Consider the following 17,417-nt stretch of genomic DNA (forward strand, 5'->3'; position numbering starts at 1 on the left):
AATCTCTAGATTCCTAGTCCACTGTTGTACACAGCAGAAGAGTTCAAGAAATCCCTGGTGAAATGAATTACTGAATTATCATGACAACTGAGAGGAAGTATGACACTAATCCAGGAGTTAAGACATCAGGTTCTCGTGCCCTGCTTGGGTGGCTGAGGGTTGGAATGTTGTCCATACATCAAAAGCTTGTGAGTTCAATTCCCAATCTAGGGCATACACCTAGGTTGCAGGTTCGATCTCCGGTTGCGGTGCATACAGGAGGCAACCAGCCGCTCTTTCCTTCTCTCTGAACATATCCTTGGGTAGAGGATTAAAAATAACAAAACAAAACAAAACAAAACACATTAGGTTCTCATGCAAACTTGTCCTCAAAACAATTCTAAGATCTTGAGCAGTTCTATGCAACTCGGCTTCTTCAATGGTAAAATGGAGTAGATTAAAATATTTCTAACAGTACCTTACAGCAATAGAATTCCATAATTCTGTGATTTACTCCATCTATAATACTTCTAATATGGATTTTTGTATAGAATTATTAGTTTCACCACTAAATCTGAACTAAAGGGATGGAAGTCCCTTTAAACAAAAGTGAAGGGGAAGCAATCCTGATGCTTATTTAGAATGATTAAAATTCAAATTTGGCTGCTCTCTAAAATAAATTTTATTTATTATTATTTATTAAGTATGCAATTAGTCAAATATAATACTCTGATAAACTAGAATTTTGAACAAACAAATGCTTTAAAATTCTAATAACTATGCATAAGCAGTAAATTATTCTTACTTGAATTTCTACTGCTGTGTAGCACAGGGTTACTAAGTACGTAATTACATAACAGAGCCACCCAACTTCCAAAGGAGCCATTCCAGTGAATTGTGTAAATAATATGCTTTAAAAAAACATAACCTCCTCACATATGAATTTAGATTTACCAGATATGGAGTAGCTGCATACCTGTGAGACTAGAACACAGTCTTAAAAAGGCCTTCCTAATTATGAATTTACCAGAGAGACCAGAATGACCCAAAGCAAATTAATACATAGATGTTTTTTCATAACTTTCTACAAAAAACATTTTCACTATTCTGCTTCAGTACAGAAAACAAAAGATCTTAAAAGTTACTGGCTTGAGATAAGAACTCCAGAATACAAGACTATGACCACTTTTTCTTAATTACCAAATACTTGTGTTTTATTTTCTTTCATTTGTATCAGTATAATAAGTTCTAAATATTTGGTCATGGCCAATTTTTACTGTAAGATTGTTGAATTTGGAAAGAACAATTCTCTTTTTAAAAAAAATCATATAAAATATTCAACATTAGCAGGCAGCAGGGCATAATAATAATATGTAGATGCCACATGTTTTCTGTTCCAAAAAAGTCATTTTTAATACCCATCTATAGGAAATGAACCAATTTAGTAAACAAATTTATGCATACAGCCAGGTGGTATCTTTATTCTCCCCATAACAGAACAAAATGTAAAGATATTCACTTACATTTTCTTTACTCCATTATTAAAAATCACCTTATGCTAAGTAAAGAGAATTCCTGGATTTTTGAAGTTCTCATTTACTTGGTAAGAGTAAAACTGCAATTATCTTAGATTATGTTTTACAAATTCAATCTCCTATACCTATATCTAAAAGACCTTTTAAATCATGCCACAAAGAAATTATTTGGTTATACTGGAATTTCACTTTATTAAAATGAAGCCAAATCCCATTGCAATAAGCTCTAAGGAACTGTCTAAATTCTTTTTATTGCCCTAGAATTTACTGCATTAAATATTATTTGAAATAACTAGGCCACCAGCTGAGGCCTGGGAATTGTGGGGTTACACAACAATTTTTGATGTGGGTTTGGCCTACACACAAATTTCAAAAGATCACAGTCTCAATGGCAGGATTAGGCTTTATGTATTTCTGAAAAGAGAGGGAGGAGAGTAAAAGGGAGAGAAAGGGAGGCGAAGGAAAAAGAAGAAAGGAAGAGAAGAGAGAAAAAGAAAAGAAAGCTTGGTTGTAACTAGAGGGGTAAATAGAAGTTGAAGCCATCTCCCATTTTGATCAAAGGCATTTGCAACACTCCCCTCCCACCGCCCCAGTATGGATTTACACATTTGTTCATAGCAGTTAGTATGACTCAACAGAAGCCAGTGTCATTTAACAATCCACATATTAAAGCAAGCTGGCTGCCATATGAGGGATCAGAGTTCTTATCCCTCACTTCATAGGCTAAAAAAAAACAAAAGAAGCCACAGAATAAAGTCCTTTGATTGGGAGGTAGGGGGAAAGGAGACAAATCCTCACTTTAGACTTCTAAACAAATTTGTTTGCTCTAGCAATGAGTTTAAAAGTGAGAGCTATCTGGAGCTTTCTCCTTAACTGAGAGGGAAATTCTGCTCATGAAAGGATCCCCTTTATTTCAAGGACTGCAAACCAAGTATCCCAGCCCTCTTGGGTACTCCTTAATTTAACTTTTGTGTAGGAGTAGAGAAAAGAAAATTACTTGCTCATTAGAAGAGAACAAATGCCTACATAAATAAATGGAACGATAGTATATCTAACTTCCTGGGCACCACAGACCAGCAGAGAAGAAACTCATCTTCAGCAGTGTGTTTACTTCACTATTTGCAAATGGCTGGCTGATTGGCAGCTACAATATATGAAATAAATAACCATTTCAAAGATCAAGTGTCATGTTCCCTGGTAAGTAACAAAAATGAACACTATCTGCCCTCCCCATGCAGTTTATGGAATTTAGCAGGAGAATAGGTTTATTGGCTATTTGATTGCTTGATATGTTGTGAGGATATTTTCTGTGATGGTGTGGTTATTATTTAGGTTAGATAAGAAATTCTCCTTTCTCTCAGGACATCAGTATTAAGAGTCACATATTCACAAGAAGGATCCAAAATGAATATTTCTAAAGCAAGTGAAATGTGACAAGAAACTGTGAAATGGGGAGTGATGACTATATCTAATCATTTTTTTTCTTCCAAGAAAATCAAGTACCCGATCATCCAATTTATCACAAGCCAAGATGATAAACCAGTAAATGTACACAACCTGATGATACTGCCCAGTTTTAGACACCAGTCCAACAATTAGTGCTTCAGAATTTAATGTAAAACATTTTCACAGATTACAAACTAGCCTTAAAAACTGTTCCAAGATAAGTTAGGAAAACAGGAGATTCAAATCCATGCATTGTTATATCCCAGTGGTGCTACAACATCTAGGCACAACAGGATTTAGGCACTTATGGTCAGCTTTCATTTTCAAACTCCTTTACAAAATGTTAGCTAACTTGGTCATAGAATTTTTGAAGTATTGCTGAGTATTTGAACCATTTAAGAGCTCAAGTATGTCTGATCTAAGTCACATGAGTCAGATACGACCTACTACTACTAAACAGAAAGGAATGACTATTTTACAAATCTTTCAAAAAAAACAACTAAAATTTTTAGTTCTCCCTTATCTTCCCCCATATTTTTCTCCTTTTAAAAAGAGGGTTCGCCCTGGCTGGTGTGGCTCAGTTAGTTGAGCACTGTCCCTTGTTCTGAAAGGTAGCTGGTTCAATTCCCAGTCAGGGCACACACCCAAGTTGGGGGTTCCCTGGTTGGGGTGTGTACAGGAGGTGGGCAATCGATGTTCTCTCTCACATTGATATCTTTCTTTCTTTCTCTCTCTCTCTCTCTCTCTCTCTCTCTCAAAATAATCAAGAAAAACATATTTTAAAAAGAGGTTTCTTGCCTATCTATCTATACTAAAAGGGTAATATGCTAATTAAGGTGGACATCTTCCGGACATCCATCCAGACAAAGCCACAGCGGCTGCGAGGCCCGGGGCTCAGGCCTCACAGCCGCTGAGGCTGGCAGTGGCAGCAGCAGTAGGATGATGGAGGCGGCGCCTTCCCCTGATAAGCCTTGTCACCTCCCACAAAGCTGTCAATAGGACATCCCCTGAAGGCTCCCAGACTGTGAGAGGGAGCAGGCCAGGCTGAGGGCCCCCCTGCCAGTGCACAAATTTTTGTGCACCAGGCCTCTAGTCCTATCTAATAATAGACAAACAGGGTAATTGACCGTACCTTCACTACGCCTCCCATTGGCTAATCAGCATGATATGCAAATTAACCGCCAAACAAAGATGACGGTTAATTTGCATACGGTGCGAAGCGAAGACTGAAGGTGGTTCTGGCTGGAGCAGCGAGGGCTTTGAAGGCGGCTCTGGCCAGAGCAGCCAGGAAGGCGGCTCCAGCCGGAGCAGCGAGGGCTTTGAAGGCGGCTCCGGCCGGAGCAGCGAGGGCTTGAAGGCGGCTCTGGCCGGAGCGAAGGCCTGGGTCCTGGGTGCTGGAGGAAAACCAGTGCCGGCAACCAGGGGAAGGGAAGGCCTATTGCACAAATTTTTTCGTGCAACAGGCCTCTAGTATATGTATAAAAGGCTAATATGCAAAGTGTCCCCTTGGCTGGGAGACTGGGAGTTTGATCGCTCGCTATGACGTGCGCTGACCACCAGGGGACGGCGCGGAACTAAGGGAGGCCCTGGCCAGCAGTCAGAAGACCCCAATTGGCCCTGATCACTGGCCAGGCCTAGGGACCCTACCCGTGCCCGAATTTCATGCACTGGGCCTATATAAAAGGACAGTTTTATACAGTTTTATAGTACCTATATAAAAGGACAGTTTTTGGTTAGTCAGACAAAAATTGGGCAATGTTTAAAGTGAGGAGCCTATTTATGAAACATATTTAAATCAACATTAATATTTGGATTTTGACTTAAAATATTCAACAATTACTTTAAAGCACTGTTCTTATGGTCAGTTAATATTATCTCTCATAGCTGATTTACATTTGCACTACAGTTTTCAACTACAACACAAGAACATTAAATATAAAAACCTCTACTAAAAGGCAGAAGAGTAATGGCATTAGTGTACTCATGCTCTGGTAGTGATCAACTATTTGCAATTAATGTGGAAGAAAATATGAGAATTTCAACACCACAGTTTTTAGAAAAACTCCTCATTTTTATGGCTATTTATAGCATGTGTCCAGTCTTGCAGAACTCCATCTTCCTCCACCTCATTTGTAACATAAACTGTTCTTAAATCACTTTAATACATTGTTAGAGATACTTCTTTTACACAGTACCTACCGAGCAGCAGATCAATACTCTAATACAAAGACGCTGATTTCATTACCACAAAAACCTGTGCGAGCAGCCAGATGCTGAACAAAGAGTACCGCTTTCATCAGATTTATTCCTAACATGTCCGCACTCCACTGGGATGAAATATTTTGCTATGGTGGACAAGCAGAAGTTGGAGAAAAAAAATAATGGCACTTAAAACAACAACTAAGAAGCTTTGATTACAGAGAAAGTTTGAAAGATATGGCTAAAGTAAATGTCTTCACACCTACTGAATGCTTATCATTTGTTATCAAATCCATCTGTTCATCTGCAATCATAATGTTGCACTTAATGCTTTCATAAACTGCTGTGATATTAGGTGTTTTTGTTGCAATTCAACAGTTAAGACTAAAATAATACAGAAAGAGGTTGTGGAAACAAAGCATTGGATGAGAATTGGGGGGAGGGAGGGAGGAAAACATGCTACTATTCTTTTAAATATATTTTCAGTAACAAAATTTTGTAACTTCAATTTCTTTCTAAATTTATTACCAAAAAAATCTTTCTTTATTTACAAGATTTTCATATAGTTATTACATTTTTCTTTCCTTCATACCATCATTATGATCTGAGGCAATAAAATTGAGTTGAAATATAATTAGAAAGGACAGAGATCTGTCTACATATATGCAGTGGTACTAGCAACTTGCAGTGCCAGGGGGACTTAACTTTTGTCTAAAACCAATTCTCTCTGCCTTTTCTTACACTATTTACCTTCAATGGACTAAAGCTGCAATACATCCTTTCTAGACCAGCTTTAATCATTTTCACAACTATGGTTACTATGACAACAGGATGCAGTTTATCTGTGCTGTTTCCATTTTCCCCATTTATGTTGCCATAACAACACAATCATTCTGCCTTTGTCCAATATGTAACAACTTTATTTTAGGGTTGTATTCTTAAGGACACTGAATTACCCCAGGAATAAAGTAAATAACAGAATTTATATAAGAATTGATTTAAATAATATAATAACCAATTTTAAAATATTTTGAGGGAAGAGTTATTTTGCTAGGGACTTCACACAAAAACAAACATTTTTTAAAAACCTGATATCTGCTAAAATCTAAAGACTGTCTACCATTTAGTGAATGATTTTTGTACAAACCTCCCCAAGCAAAAGATAGCAATACCATCATGATTAGGAGCTATGGGAAAGTGTCCATTAATACCTGTCCGAAGTAGAACAATTAAGAATGAAGATAGCTCAGTGGTTGAGCATCAACCTATGAACCAGGAGGTCACAGTTCAATTCCAAGTCAAGGCACATGCCCGGGTTGGGGGCTCAATCCCCAATAGGGGGTGTGAAGGAGGCAGCCGATCAATGGTTCTCTCTCATCATTGATGTTTCTATCTGTCTCTCCCTTCCTCTCTGAAATCAATCAAAATATGTAATTTTTTAAAATGAAGATAGTTCTAGCCCTGACTGGTTTGGCTCAGTGGACAGAGCGTCGGCCTGCAGACTGAAGGGTCCCAGGTTCGATTCCGGTCAAGGGCATGTACCTTGGTTGAGGGCACACCCCCAGTAGGGGGTGTACAAGAGGCAGCTGATCGATGTTTCTCTCTCATCAATGTTTCTAACTCTCTATCCCTCTCCCTTCCTCTCTGTAAAAAAATCAATAAAATATATTTTTAAAAACAATGAAGGTAGTTCTATCCTACACTGCTGTGGTACTCCAACATCATTTGTTAGAAATACCACATCCAAGATTAGTGGGTTTTATACTAGGCAAACTCCATTTGGATATCTTTACCTTTTATTCAAAGTGTTTCATAGTAGTAGAATCCTATAGAAGTTTATACAGTTCAAAATTTTTATGGTATAAAGTGAGTATAAAAATTCACATTTATAGAAAAGATAAAAGAAAAGCATTTATTATTGTAAATCAGCAGTATAAAAGCTAAAAAATATTTTGGTTTCAGGATCACCATATCCATTAGTAGGACCATCATGTTGAGACATGAAAGTTAAAAAAAAACACCACAATTCTTACAACCATTTGTTTTACCACTATGTGCGATAACATTACTTTGTATATGCAAAATGTTATCTTAATTTGAGCTTAAATCACTAAGGTCAGATCTTTTAGCCCTTTGATCAGTTGATAAAGATACATTAAAAACCTCTCCCACGGTATAAATACCCATATATATACATATTTATTGCTTACAAACAAAACATGGAAATATTACTATCTGATGAGAAAATATGAAAATATTACTAAATTCCCCTAGTTCTCTATAGGCATAAAAAAAGATTATTTATAAATATTGTAGTATTTTTACAGGATAGAACTAATTTTTACATATTAATATAACAAGGCACATTTTAATTTTAGTCACAGCTGAGATAATTTAATAAATTTTGTGGCTGCAATGAACTGAAAAATATGACTTATTTAACCAAACCTGGGGATCAAAAGAAAACTTAAGGTGTTTTAAAACACAAACATTTTCTTAAGTTCATTTTTTTTAGAGAGAAAAATTCATTAGTATTCCAAATTCTCAAATAACAATTTTAAAATTTATATTTTTGCCACTTTTTTAAAGGACTGTAAGAAGACAGGGTCTGCAATAAGGAACTCAAAGACAATGATAATGAAAATAAAACAGCTGGAGCAAAAGGGTGGTTACACTACTTAGATGAAGGGTTGAGAGAGGGGGAACAGCAGCACAGAGGGTGTTGAAAGAAAAGGAGAGAGACTAGGACTATTGTGATTCAAAACCTAGGCCCTTACATCAAAATTAAACCAACAAACTGGGCTAAAATTGTATACAAAAGCCCCAACTCGCACCAACCCTGCTCTCTCCTTTCCTTAGTTTGTTGTATTGGTAGGGGACACCTCAGGAAAATCCCAAATTTGCATTGACTTCTACATTAGCTGAAGCTGGTAGGTCCTAGGCAAGATGAGGCAATTTTATTACAGTACAATAATGTGAATTTAGGTATTAATGCTGTAGGAATCATGCAATTCTCAAACCTGATTTCTGTGAGGCACTCTGACAGAACTGGAGTATTTGTGCATGTGTAGCCTAGCATTTTTGGTAACAGTTATGACTCATCCAGAATACCCCTTGAAAGAGAGCCTCTGACTTCATCTAAGGGGCAGTCAGCTGTCAGGCAACATGCATTCAGATGTGCTACTGCTGTAAACCTACTGAAACTCCTGGGAAATTGCTATTCCTGCCCTCATCTAACATGTCTAGCCATATATTCCATAGGGACTTGCAAGCTACTGGGACAAGCCCTTACCACTCTTACCAAGAGTGTTATACCCTGGTCCAAAGTGGTAAGAATTTTAACCCTTACTCTCTCTGGGTGAGGACCTTACTTCTTTCTCCTCTGTGCTCCTAAGGTAAGAGATAGTTTGCTTTGTTTTGTTTGTTTTTTTAATTATTTTTTTTAATTGATCTAGAGAGAGAGGCAGGGAGAGGGATAGAGAGAAATGTTGGTGAGAGAGATATATCGATGAGCTGCCTCCTGCACACCCCCCACTGAGGATCAAGCCTGCAACCCAGGGATATGCACTGACTGGGAAAGGAACCAGGAACCTCTTGGTTCATGGCTTGATTCTCAACCACTGAACCACACTGGCTGGGCAGTTTGCTCATTTTTAAAAGGAAGGAATCAGCCTGGCTAGTGTGGCTCAGCGGTCATAATTCAATTCCCGATTCCCCGTCAGGGCACATGCCTGGGTTGCAGGTTTGATCCGCAGTAGGGGGCATGCAGGAGGCAGCCAATGAGCGCTTCTCTCTCATTGATGTTTCTCTCTCTCTCCCTCTCCCTTCATCTCTAAAATAAATAAAAAATATATTTTAAAAAAACAAGATCTCACTCTTTCCTACAGCTTTATGTAATTAATTGGGGCTGTTAATCCAAATTCATCAATCCCCAAGCCTTGGAAAAAAACAATTAGTCAACTCCTACTCTGGCCAAAATTTGGTGACTAATTCCTACCTCATAAATATTTTTTAAAAATACATCGACAAAACTTATTAATGGGAACTAAATTATAGCTCTGCTGACTGGCAAGTAATTTGCAAAAACAGACCAGTTTAGCTGCATAAAATAAATATCCACCTGCCCATACTAGCACTAATCAAGGCGTGAAATTGAGCTTTTTATTCAGAAGGAAATAACTGCTTCAAGGCTGTGATTTAGTCTGGAAAGCAAATATTAAGGTCATCCTTTTCTCTCTGATGTTTATAGTATTTCTAATGGGGGAAGCAAGGCAGGAGGAGGGCTAACTGGCCAAATTCTGTAGAAGCAAAAATATCTCTATGACATAACAAATGTGCCACTTGCTTAACTACTTACACAGACTGAACAGAACCAAGTTGCTGGGATGTATACAGAGATCACTTAAGTAGTGAAAGCCCAAACTGACCACTGTGAACATCCAATTTGGTCAAAACTAAGGGATCAGCATTTCATTAAGTGAAGTAAAGAAAATTCAACAAATATAAATGCCGTAAGTTTTAAAATAGCCTACAGCTATTTTCATTACAACAGTCAATTTTGGATTAGCCAGGTTAATGAGATCGTATTCAGTAATTTAGCCAATTCCCAAATTATTACATTTATCAAAATCAACTAATACAAATATCAACTTATTCCACTCTACTATATCCACACTACTCATATCTACCAGAGAAAGCAAACAAATAGAAAAGGGCCCAAATAACATAAGCAAGATATTGCCTTAAAAGACTTCAAGAAGCCACAGTAGTTCTCAAGCTGTGGTCCCAGAACCAGCAGCATCACCTGGCAACTAGTCAGAATGCACATTTTCAGGCCTTACCCAGGCTTACTGAATGGTAAACACAGACCCCCACCCCCCCCACACACACTCACACCCTGGACTTCTGACACAGTGTTTACTACTCCAAACCCTTACATCCTAAATTCAATTCTTTAGGCAGCTCTAACAATATTTTCCACTAAAGATAAAAATTATAAAGCATATAACTTGTAAATTAGAATGTAAAAAAAAAGCCATTTTAATTAGTCTAAGCTCAAAATCAAAAAGAAAAGAAAAATAATAAAATCTACACCATGTCTTCCCCAAATCAGAAATAGTCACCATTTCGATGAAGAAAGAAAAAATGATTTAGAACTGCCTAAAAATAAATGGGCAGATTTTAAAGCTATTACAGAAGAATCATCACCAAAACATGCCAAAAACTAGTGGGACAAACAATGTTGGGAAACAAGATATTTACAGTTCCCAAGTTTCACTCCACTGCACACTTATTAATTATAAATATACCTTTACAATGGAGAAATCTGGTGAACACAACCTTAATAAAACGATCAAACAGTATCACCAATAAAGGAACAAATTGACATGATATATCTTCTGATATAATGCTCTGAGAAAGAAACCATAACATATATTCCTGCCAAATTTTTTTAACCTGAATTTAATCATGGAGAAACAATCATACAAATCCAAATGAGAGATGTTCGGTAAAACTAGCCTAGACTCTTCAAAAATGTCAATTTCATAAATAAAAAGACTAGGATACTGGTGTAAATTAAAGGAGACTAAAGAGATCTAAATATATATATAACATGTAATTGGGTTGTGCATTTTTTTAAAAAGCTGTAAAGGATATTACTGTGACAATTGGGGAAATTTAAATATGGACTACATATTAAATAAAAATATTATCACTGTTAAATTTCCTGAGTGGGATCTTGCATTGTGGTTATAAAAGACAATGCTTTTGTTCTTAGGAAATCCATGCTGAAGCAGAGGTGAAATATCATGATGCCTGCAACTCTCAAATGATACAGAAAGAAAAGTACAACTATAGAGAAAAAAATCAAATGTGGACAAATGTTAACATCTGGCCGATCCAGGTGAGCAGTATATGACTAACCATTATGCTTTTCTCACAATTTTTCTGTAGATCTGAAAAAAGATGGATATTATCCATATCCCTCTTCAAAAGTAACTTAACCTTTCTGTGCTTCAGTTTCCACATTTGGAAATCAGAGGTAATGATATACCTAATAAGGTGAGAGGACCAAATGAGTTCATATATACAGAGTGCCTAGACTCCTACCTGGTACATACTGAGTTATGTGTTTGCTGCTCTTACTATTGTTGTTTTATCATTACCACTAGTTCCACCATGCAAGGTCAGAGAGATTAAAAAAAAAAAAAAGCTTTGATGTTTACAGTCCTATATAATTTCCAAAATATTTTCACTATTTATAATTTCACTTCGTCCTCACAAACTCTTTAAAGTAGGAAGAGGATTATTAACTCCATTTTCCAGATGAGAAAAATTAGACTCCGAGCAGTTAAGCAAACTTAACCAATGCTTTGTGACTTTTAGAAAGCAGTGTAAGTGGAAAGAGAACCAGGTCTTGTTTTCACAATGGCACAATGTGAAATTTACATTCCAATCTAAATAATTACAAGGTATTTCAAAGAAAACACACTAAGGAAAGAGGTAGAACTCCTGTATTGTCATTTGTAGACAAAAGAAGTTATCACTAGTCTATTCAGCAAAACAGATGTCACTTTGCAGAGCTTTGGTATTTTTCTTAAATAGCCTTGAAAACAAGGATCAGAAAATATGAACTCTTATAAAAAGGGATTTATTGTATTTTTATAGCTTATTACATACCTTGTAACAATCATTTTGCTAAATGTGAATGTCAGTTTTATTTTCGGTCCCTTTTTTCCTGGCTATTTACAAGCTTTGTAAGAACCGTTCCTTAATTAAGTCTAAACATAGTTTTATATAAATGGATTCCTGGAAATAAAACGTTCAGACTTAAGAAATGATTGTTACAGAGACTGTAACAGGCCGTAAAAAAAGAATGCCACTTTAAACAAAGATTTCTCATTTTAATTAAAAAGATAATCATCAGAACATTCTTATACTTAACAGAACCATTTAAAGAAGCTTCTTTGGGGGGGAAAACATATAGTATCTTATACAGGCTTCCATGTACAACTTACATTTAAATCAAAGTCTCAGTTGATCATATAGTATGAATTCTTATATAGTATACCTACACTTCAGTGATACATTAAAAGAGAAACAGGTCCAAATGAGATAAACATCATTTCTAATTCTTTTTAACATGAATGCTTTCAAAAGTTTATATTTTTCCACAAGATACTGGTAAAACACATTTAAGAATACTTAAGAAATACTTTTTAATGCAGTTGGAATGTGTTGGCTAAAAGGACTATATCCATATGACTACCATATAATAAAAAATGACAAACCTAAATAGTTTCTCTACTCTGATAAAACCTCATGCAATCATTTTTATTTTCAAAATGCCATACCTGGATATGACTGGAGGGTGTGAAAAATCTTGAGAAGCATGATTTGATAAGGCAGGATTCTTTTTGATTAATTCATTTGACTAACTTTTAAACTGTCCATTTTTAATTCATATAATATAAAATTTGTAAAGTTCAACAGAATCCAAAGGAAAATGATGTAGATTTTATAAGCTGTCATTACAATTAATTGCAATTTGAAAAACAGATGCACCAATGTTCTTCTACTTAAGTCACCTTTTCTAAATTACACTGAACACTAAATCTGAGTCATCACCTGACAGTCTATTTCTATAGCAATATATTACTAGACATTGTCTCAATTCCCAGCAAAACAAGTTATAATTGGGAGGCTATTTTCTAACTGAAAATTTGATAACAAAAAAAGTACTGGCATGCCTAACAACAAAGATTCAATAACTATAAACCTCTACAGCCATTAAAACTAAGGAAATTACATTCCAGCTTCATAAAAAGGAAGTAACATACCAATGATCAGGATTACGTGTTCAAAGTGTAAAAAAAACAAACACAACTCTTCCGTATTAACTCAAGCTACTAACCAACGAAAATAAACAGTAAACATTTATTTAGCAATCATTTGGTTTGCTTCTTATAATACAGACTGCTGCTTGGGATAATTTATGAAGGAGGGAGAAGTAGAAGGGGGCCAAACAAATATATTACTCAAAGACTGCCCTCCTTTCCTTATCTAAATTCTTTCTCTGAATAAGCAAGTTATTCAAAATCATACCACTGAACTATGCTACCAGAAACAGGCAATCAGTAAATAGCTGATCATGATCATTATGATCATGAGTGTTTCTCACTTAATTTGCTTTATTTTTAAAAATTATAGGATAACCAGATATTTTTCTTTTCCATTTGCTTATCTTCTCAGTTTATTAAAAGCCACAAGTGTTCTACATAAGAGCAAAGGCCACCAGGAAAAAAAAATACTCTTAAGTCACTCTTCATTCTCAATGTCACAGGGTTTACTTGAAACTTTGTAGATAGGTTTCAGAGTACCTCACACTTCATTGAAAACCCATGAACATTCATTAGTACAAACTCTTTTTTAATATATTCACAAAGTCTTTCATAGAATGTTAAATTTTAGATATATCATTCTGATGGCCATTCTTCTGATGATTACTTTTTGTTTGATTTCAACAGATAAAATCATCAAGAACTGAGGCATGCACTAGGGCAGTGGTCGGCAAACTGCGGTTCGTGAGCCACATGTGGCTCTTTGGCCCCTTGAGTGTGGCTCTTCCACAAAATACCGACTTCTGTGCATGGGCCACGAAGTTTCAATTGCACTGTACAAGCGCGCCTGCACTTGGTATTTTGTGGAAGAGCCACACTCAAGGGGCCACAGAGCTGCATGTGGCTCGCCAGCTGCAGTTTGCCGACCACTGCACTAGGGAAATGCAGATTAAAACTGTAATAAAGTAATACCTTATATCTATTAGGATGGCTAAAATAAAAAATACTGACAATCCCAAGTGCTAGCAAAGATGCAAAGCAGCTAAAACTCTCATATACCGCTTGTGGGAATGCAAAATGGTACAGCCACTCTGAAAAAGTTTGGCAATTTCTTATAAAGTTAAACATAAACTTACCATATGACCCAGCAATTCCCCTCCTGGGTATTTACCCTAGAGAAATGAAAATTTATGTTCATACAAAACCTATACACAAGTATTTACAGCAGCACTATTTATAATCACCAAAAACTAGAAACAACCCAAATGGATAAACAATATGTGATACAATCCATACAACAGAATACAACTAAGGAATAAAAAAGTAGACTATTGATACATTCAACAACTTGGATGAAAACTATCTTAAAGGTATTATGCTGGCCCGGCCAGTGTTGCTCAGTGGTTGAGCATTGACCTATGAACCAGGAGGTAACGGTTCGATTCCTGGTCAGGGCACATCACAGGTTGCAGGCTTGGTCCCCAATGGAGGGAGTGCAGGAGGCCGCTAATAGATAACTCTCTCTCATCATTTATGTTTCTCTCTCTCCCTCCCCCTTTCTCTCTGAAATAAAAATATTTTTTTAAAAAGGTATTATGCTGAGTCAAATCAGTCAGTAGCAAAAGATTATATATTGTATGATTCCATTTATATGACATTCTCAAAAAGATAAAACTAAAGGGAGGGTGAATAGATCACAGTTCTTAGGAATTAGGGATGGGAGGATAGTACAAGGGAGTTTAGGGAAGTGGGGGTGGGGAGAGCAGGGAGTGAGTGATGAAACTATTCTATATCCTGACTGAGGCAGTGGTTACATGAATCTATATAGTAGGTGTACCGGTTAATAATGCAGATTTTTTTCAATAGATAGAGTTACACATATGTTGATATATATGCGATTTGATATATATGCTATTTTGTTGTATTGCTCCTTCAGATTACCACTTGTTCCGATCGATGGCACACACATTTTCTGAGCAGCACTTTAAAACGTACGAAGAAGTGGAAAATTGGGTCTCTGAATGGTCTGCCTCAAAACAAGAAAAGTTCTATTGGGACGGTATCCACAAATTACCTGAAAGATGGGGGAAATGTGTAGCTAGCGATGGACATTACTTTGAATAAAGCATTTTTATTGATTTTTTACAGAGAGGAAGGGAGAGAGGGATAGAGAGTTAGAAACATCGATGAGAGAGAAACATCAATCAGCTGTCTCCTGCACACCCGCTACTGGGGATGTGCCCTCAACCAAGGTACATGCCCTTGACTGGAATCGAACCTGGGACCCTTCTGTCCGCAGGCTGACGCTCTATCCACTGAGCCAAACCGGTTAGAGCTGAATAAAGTACTTTTGATGTTTCTCTTGAAATTATAGTGTTTTCTTTGTATTACCAAACCCACATTATTAACCAGTTAATAGTTAATCTGTATTATTAACCGGTTAATAGCTAATCCACATTATTAACCAGTTAACAATTAATCCGCATTACTAACCATAATAATGCGGATTTTGTAATCAAAGAAAACACGATTAATTTCAAGAGAAACATCAAAAGTGCTTCATTCAAAGTAATGTCCATCGCTAGCTACACATTTCCCCCATCTTTCAGGTAATTTGTGGATACCGTCCCAATAGAACTTTTCTTGTTTTGAGGCAAACCATTCAGAGACCCAATTTTCCACTTCTTCAAGTGCTGCTCAGAAAGTGCGTGTGCCATCGATCAGAACAAGTGGTAATCTGAAGGAGCAATACAACAAAATAGCATATATATCAAATCGCATATATATCAACATATGTGTAACTCCATCTATTGAAAAAATTCGCATTATTAACCAGTACACCTACTATACAGGGGTGGGCAAAAGTAGGTGTGGTTTTTTTAAATCCTCACCCAAGTATATTTCACTAATTTTTTTTTAGAGAGAGAGGAAGAGGGGAAGAGAAAATTCGATCAGCTGCCCCCCTTACTCGCCCCCCACTGACCAAGGGTCAAACCCGAAACCTAAGTATGTGACCCAATGAGGAATCAACCCCCCACCCCCACCCCAGGAAATCTTTTTTGGTGTATGGAGCAACACTCAACCAACTAACCGCCGACTGGGCAAAAGCAGGTTTACAGATGCATTGTGCCATTCTTTTGAGTTAATAAAGCTATTGTAATCATCATAACCTGCATGTCTTTTTCCACACAAACAACCTACTTTTGGCCACCCCTGTACATATATTAATATTCTAGACCTGTGGTCGGCAAACTGCGGCTCACGAGCCACATGCGGCTCTTTGGCCCCTTGAGTGTGGCTCTTCCTAAGCCTTAGGACTACCCTAATTAAGTTAATAACAATGTACCTACCTATATAGTTTAAGTTTAAAAAATTTGGCTCTCAAAAGAAATTTCAATCGTTGTACTGTTGATATTTGACTCTGTTGACTAATGAGTTTGCCGACCACTGTTCTAGACCTATACACTAAAAAAAGTTAATTTTACTGGATATTAATTAAAAAAAACAAAACTAAGACCAAAACCTTGCATATGGCAGGCATGAATCAATATATGTTTAAATGGTAAAATGAAATAGAGGTGGAATGCCTATTCAATAAACCTTAGGAGTCTGGATGAATTATTTTTTTAGAGTTTTGTTATACAAAACTCACCACCACATGTTTATGGCCTAGAAAACACCTTCAGCCCTAACTGGTTTGGCTCAGTGGATAAAGCATTGGCCTGCAGACTTAAGGGTCCCAGGTTCGATTCTGGTCAAGGGCACATGCCGGGGTTGTGGGCTCGAGCCCCAGTGGAGGCCGTGAAGGAAGCAGCGGATCAATGATGCTCTCTCATCATTGATGTTTCTATCTCTCTCTCCCTCTCCCTTCTTCTTTGAAATCAATAAAAAAAAAAGAAAGAAAGCACCTTTACATTTACCTTTTAATTACATCAAATTACATCTCCCTCTATTTTGAAGATGCTGTGGCTGATCAAAGGGAGAAAGATAAAAAGACTTGAGGTCAGAGAGAGCCAAGGGCTATATGTCTCTCCTTTGAGGTCAGCATGAGGTCCTTGCTCAAAAGAACAATTCCAGTCATGTAATTGTAGAAGAGACTAATCTTTCATCATAACTTTCCCTACCATTCAGTTTTGCCTGTTGCTTTAAGCAACACTTCCATGATTCCTAGAACTTCTTCCTTTATTTCTTGACATTATTTCTACTTAGAGATCTAGAAAACAACTGCTGAGGTAATCTGTTGTCATTTACTTTTACATCTGTGACAGGGTCATAGAATCTACACTAATAAAAGAGAAACATGGTAATTGGCGTACGACCGCTACCCTTTTCATTGGCTAATCAGTGAGTATATGCAAATTAACTGTCAGCCAAGATGGCGGCCGGCAGCCAGGCACTGAAGCGAACAGGGAGGCTT

General features: G+C 36.8%; 1 protein-coding gene across 8 annotated transcripts in view; it reads right to left on the bottom strand.

The window, feature by feature from the left end:
• The window catches only part of BTRC (beta-transducin repeat containing E3 ubiquitin protein ligase), a 175,035-nt gene that overhangs the window by 142,717 nt on the left and 14,901 nt on the right, over positions 1-17,417 (bottom strand). For 4 of the 8 annotated variants that reach the window (XM_005878296.2, XM_005878299.2, XM_005878294.2 and 1 more), the window contains exon 2: positions 14,137-14,172. The exons of the other annotated variants lie outside the window; for them this stretch is intronic. In XM_005878296.2, the coding sequence (XP_005878358.1) occupies positions 14,137-14,172 (36 nt within the window). The remainder of the gene's footprint in view (positions 1-14,136; positions 14,173-17,417) is intronic. 8 annotated transcript variants of the gene reach the window in all.

This window comes from Myotis brandtii, unplaced genomic scaffold, assembly GCF_000412655.1.
Source record: "Myotis brandtii unplaced genomic scaffold, ASM41265v1 scaffold550, whole genome shotgun sequence".
Classification (NCBI taxonomy): domain Eukaryota; kingdom Metazoa; phylum Chordata; class Mammalia; order Chiroptera; family Vespertilionidae; genus Myotis; species Myotis brandtii.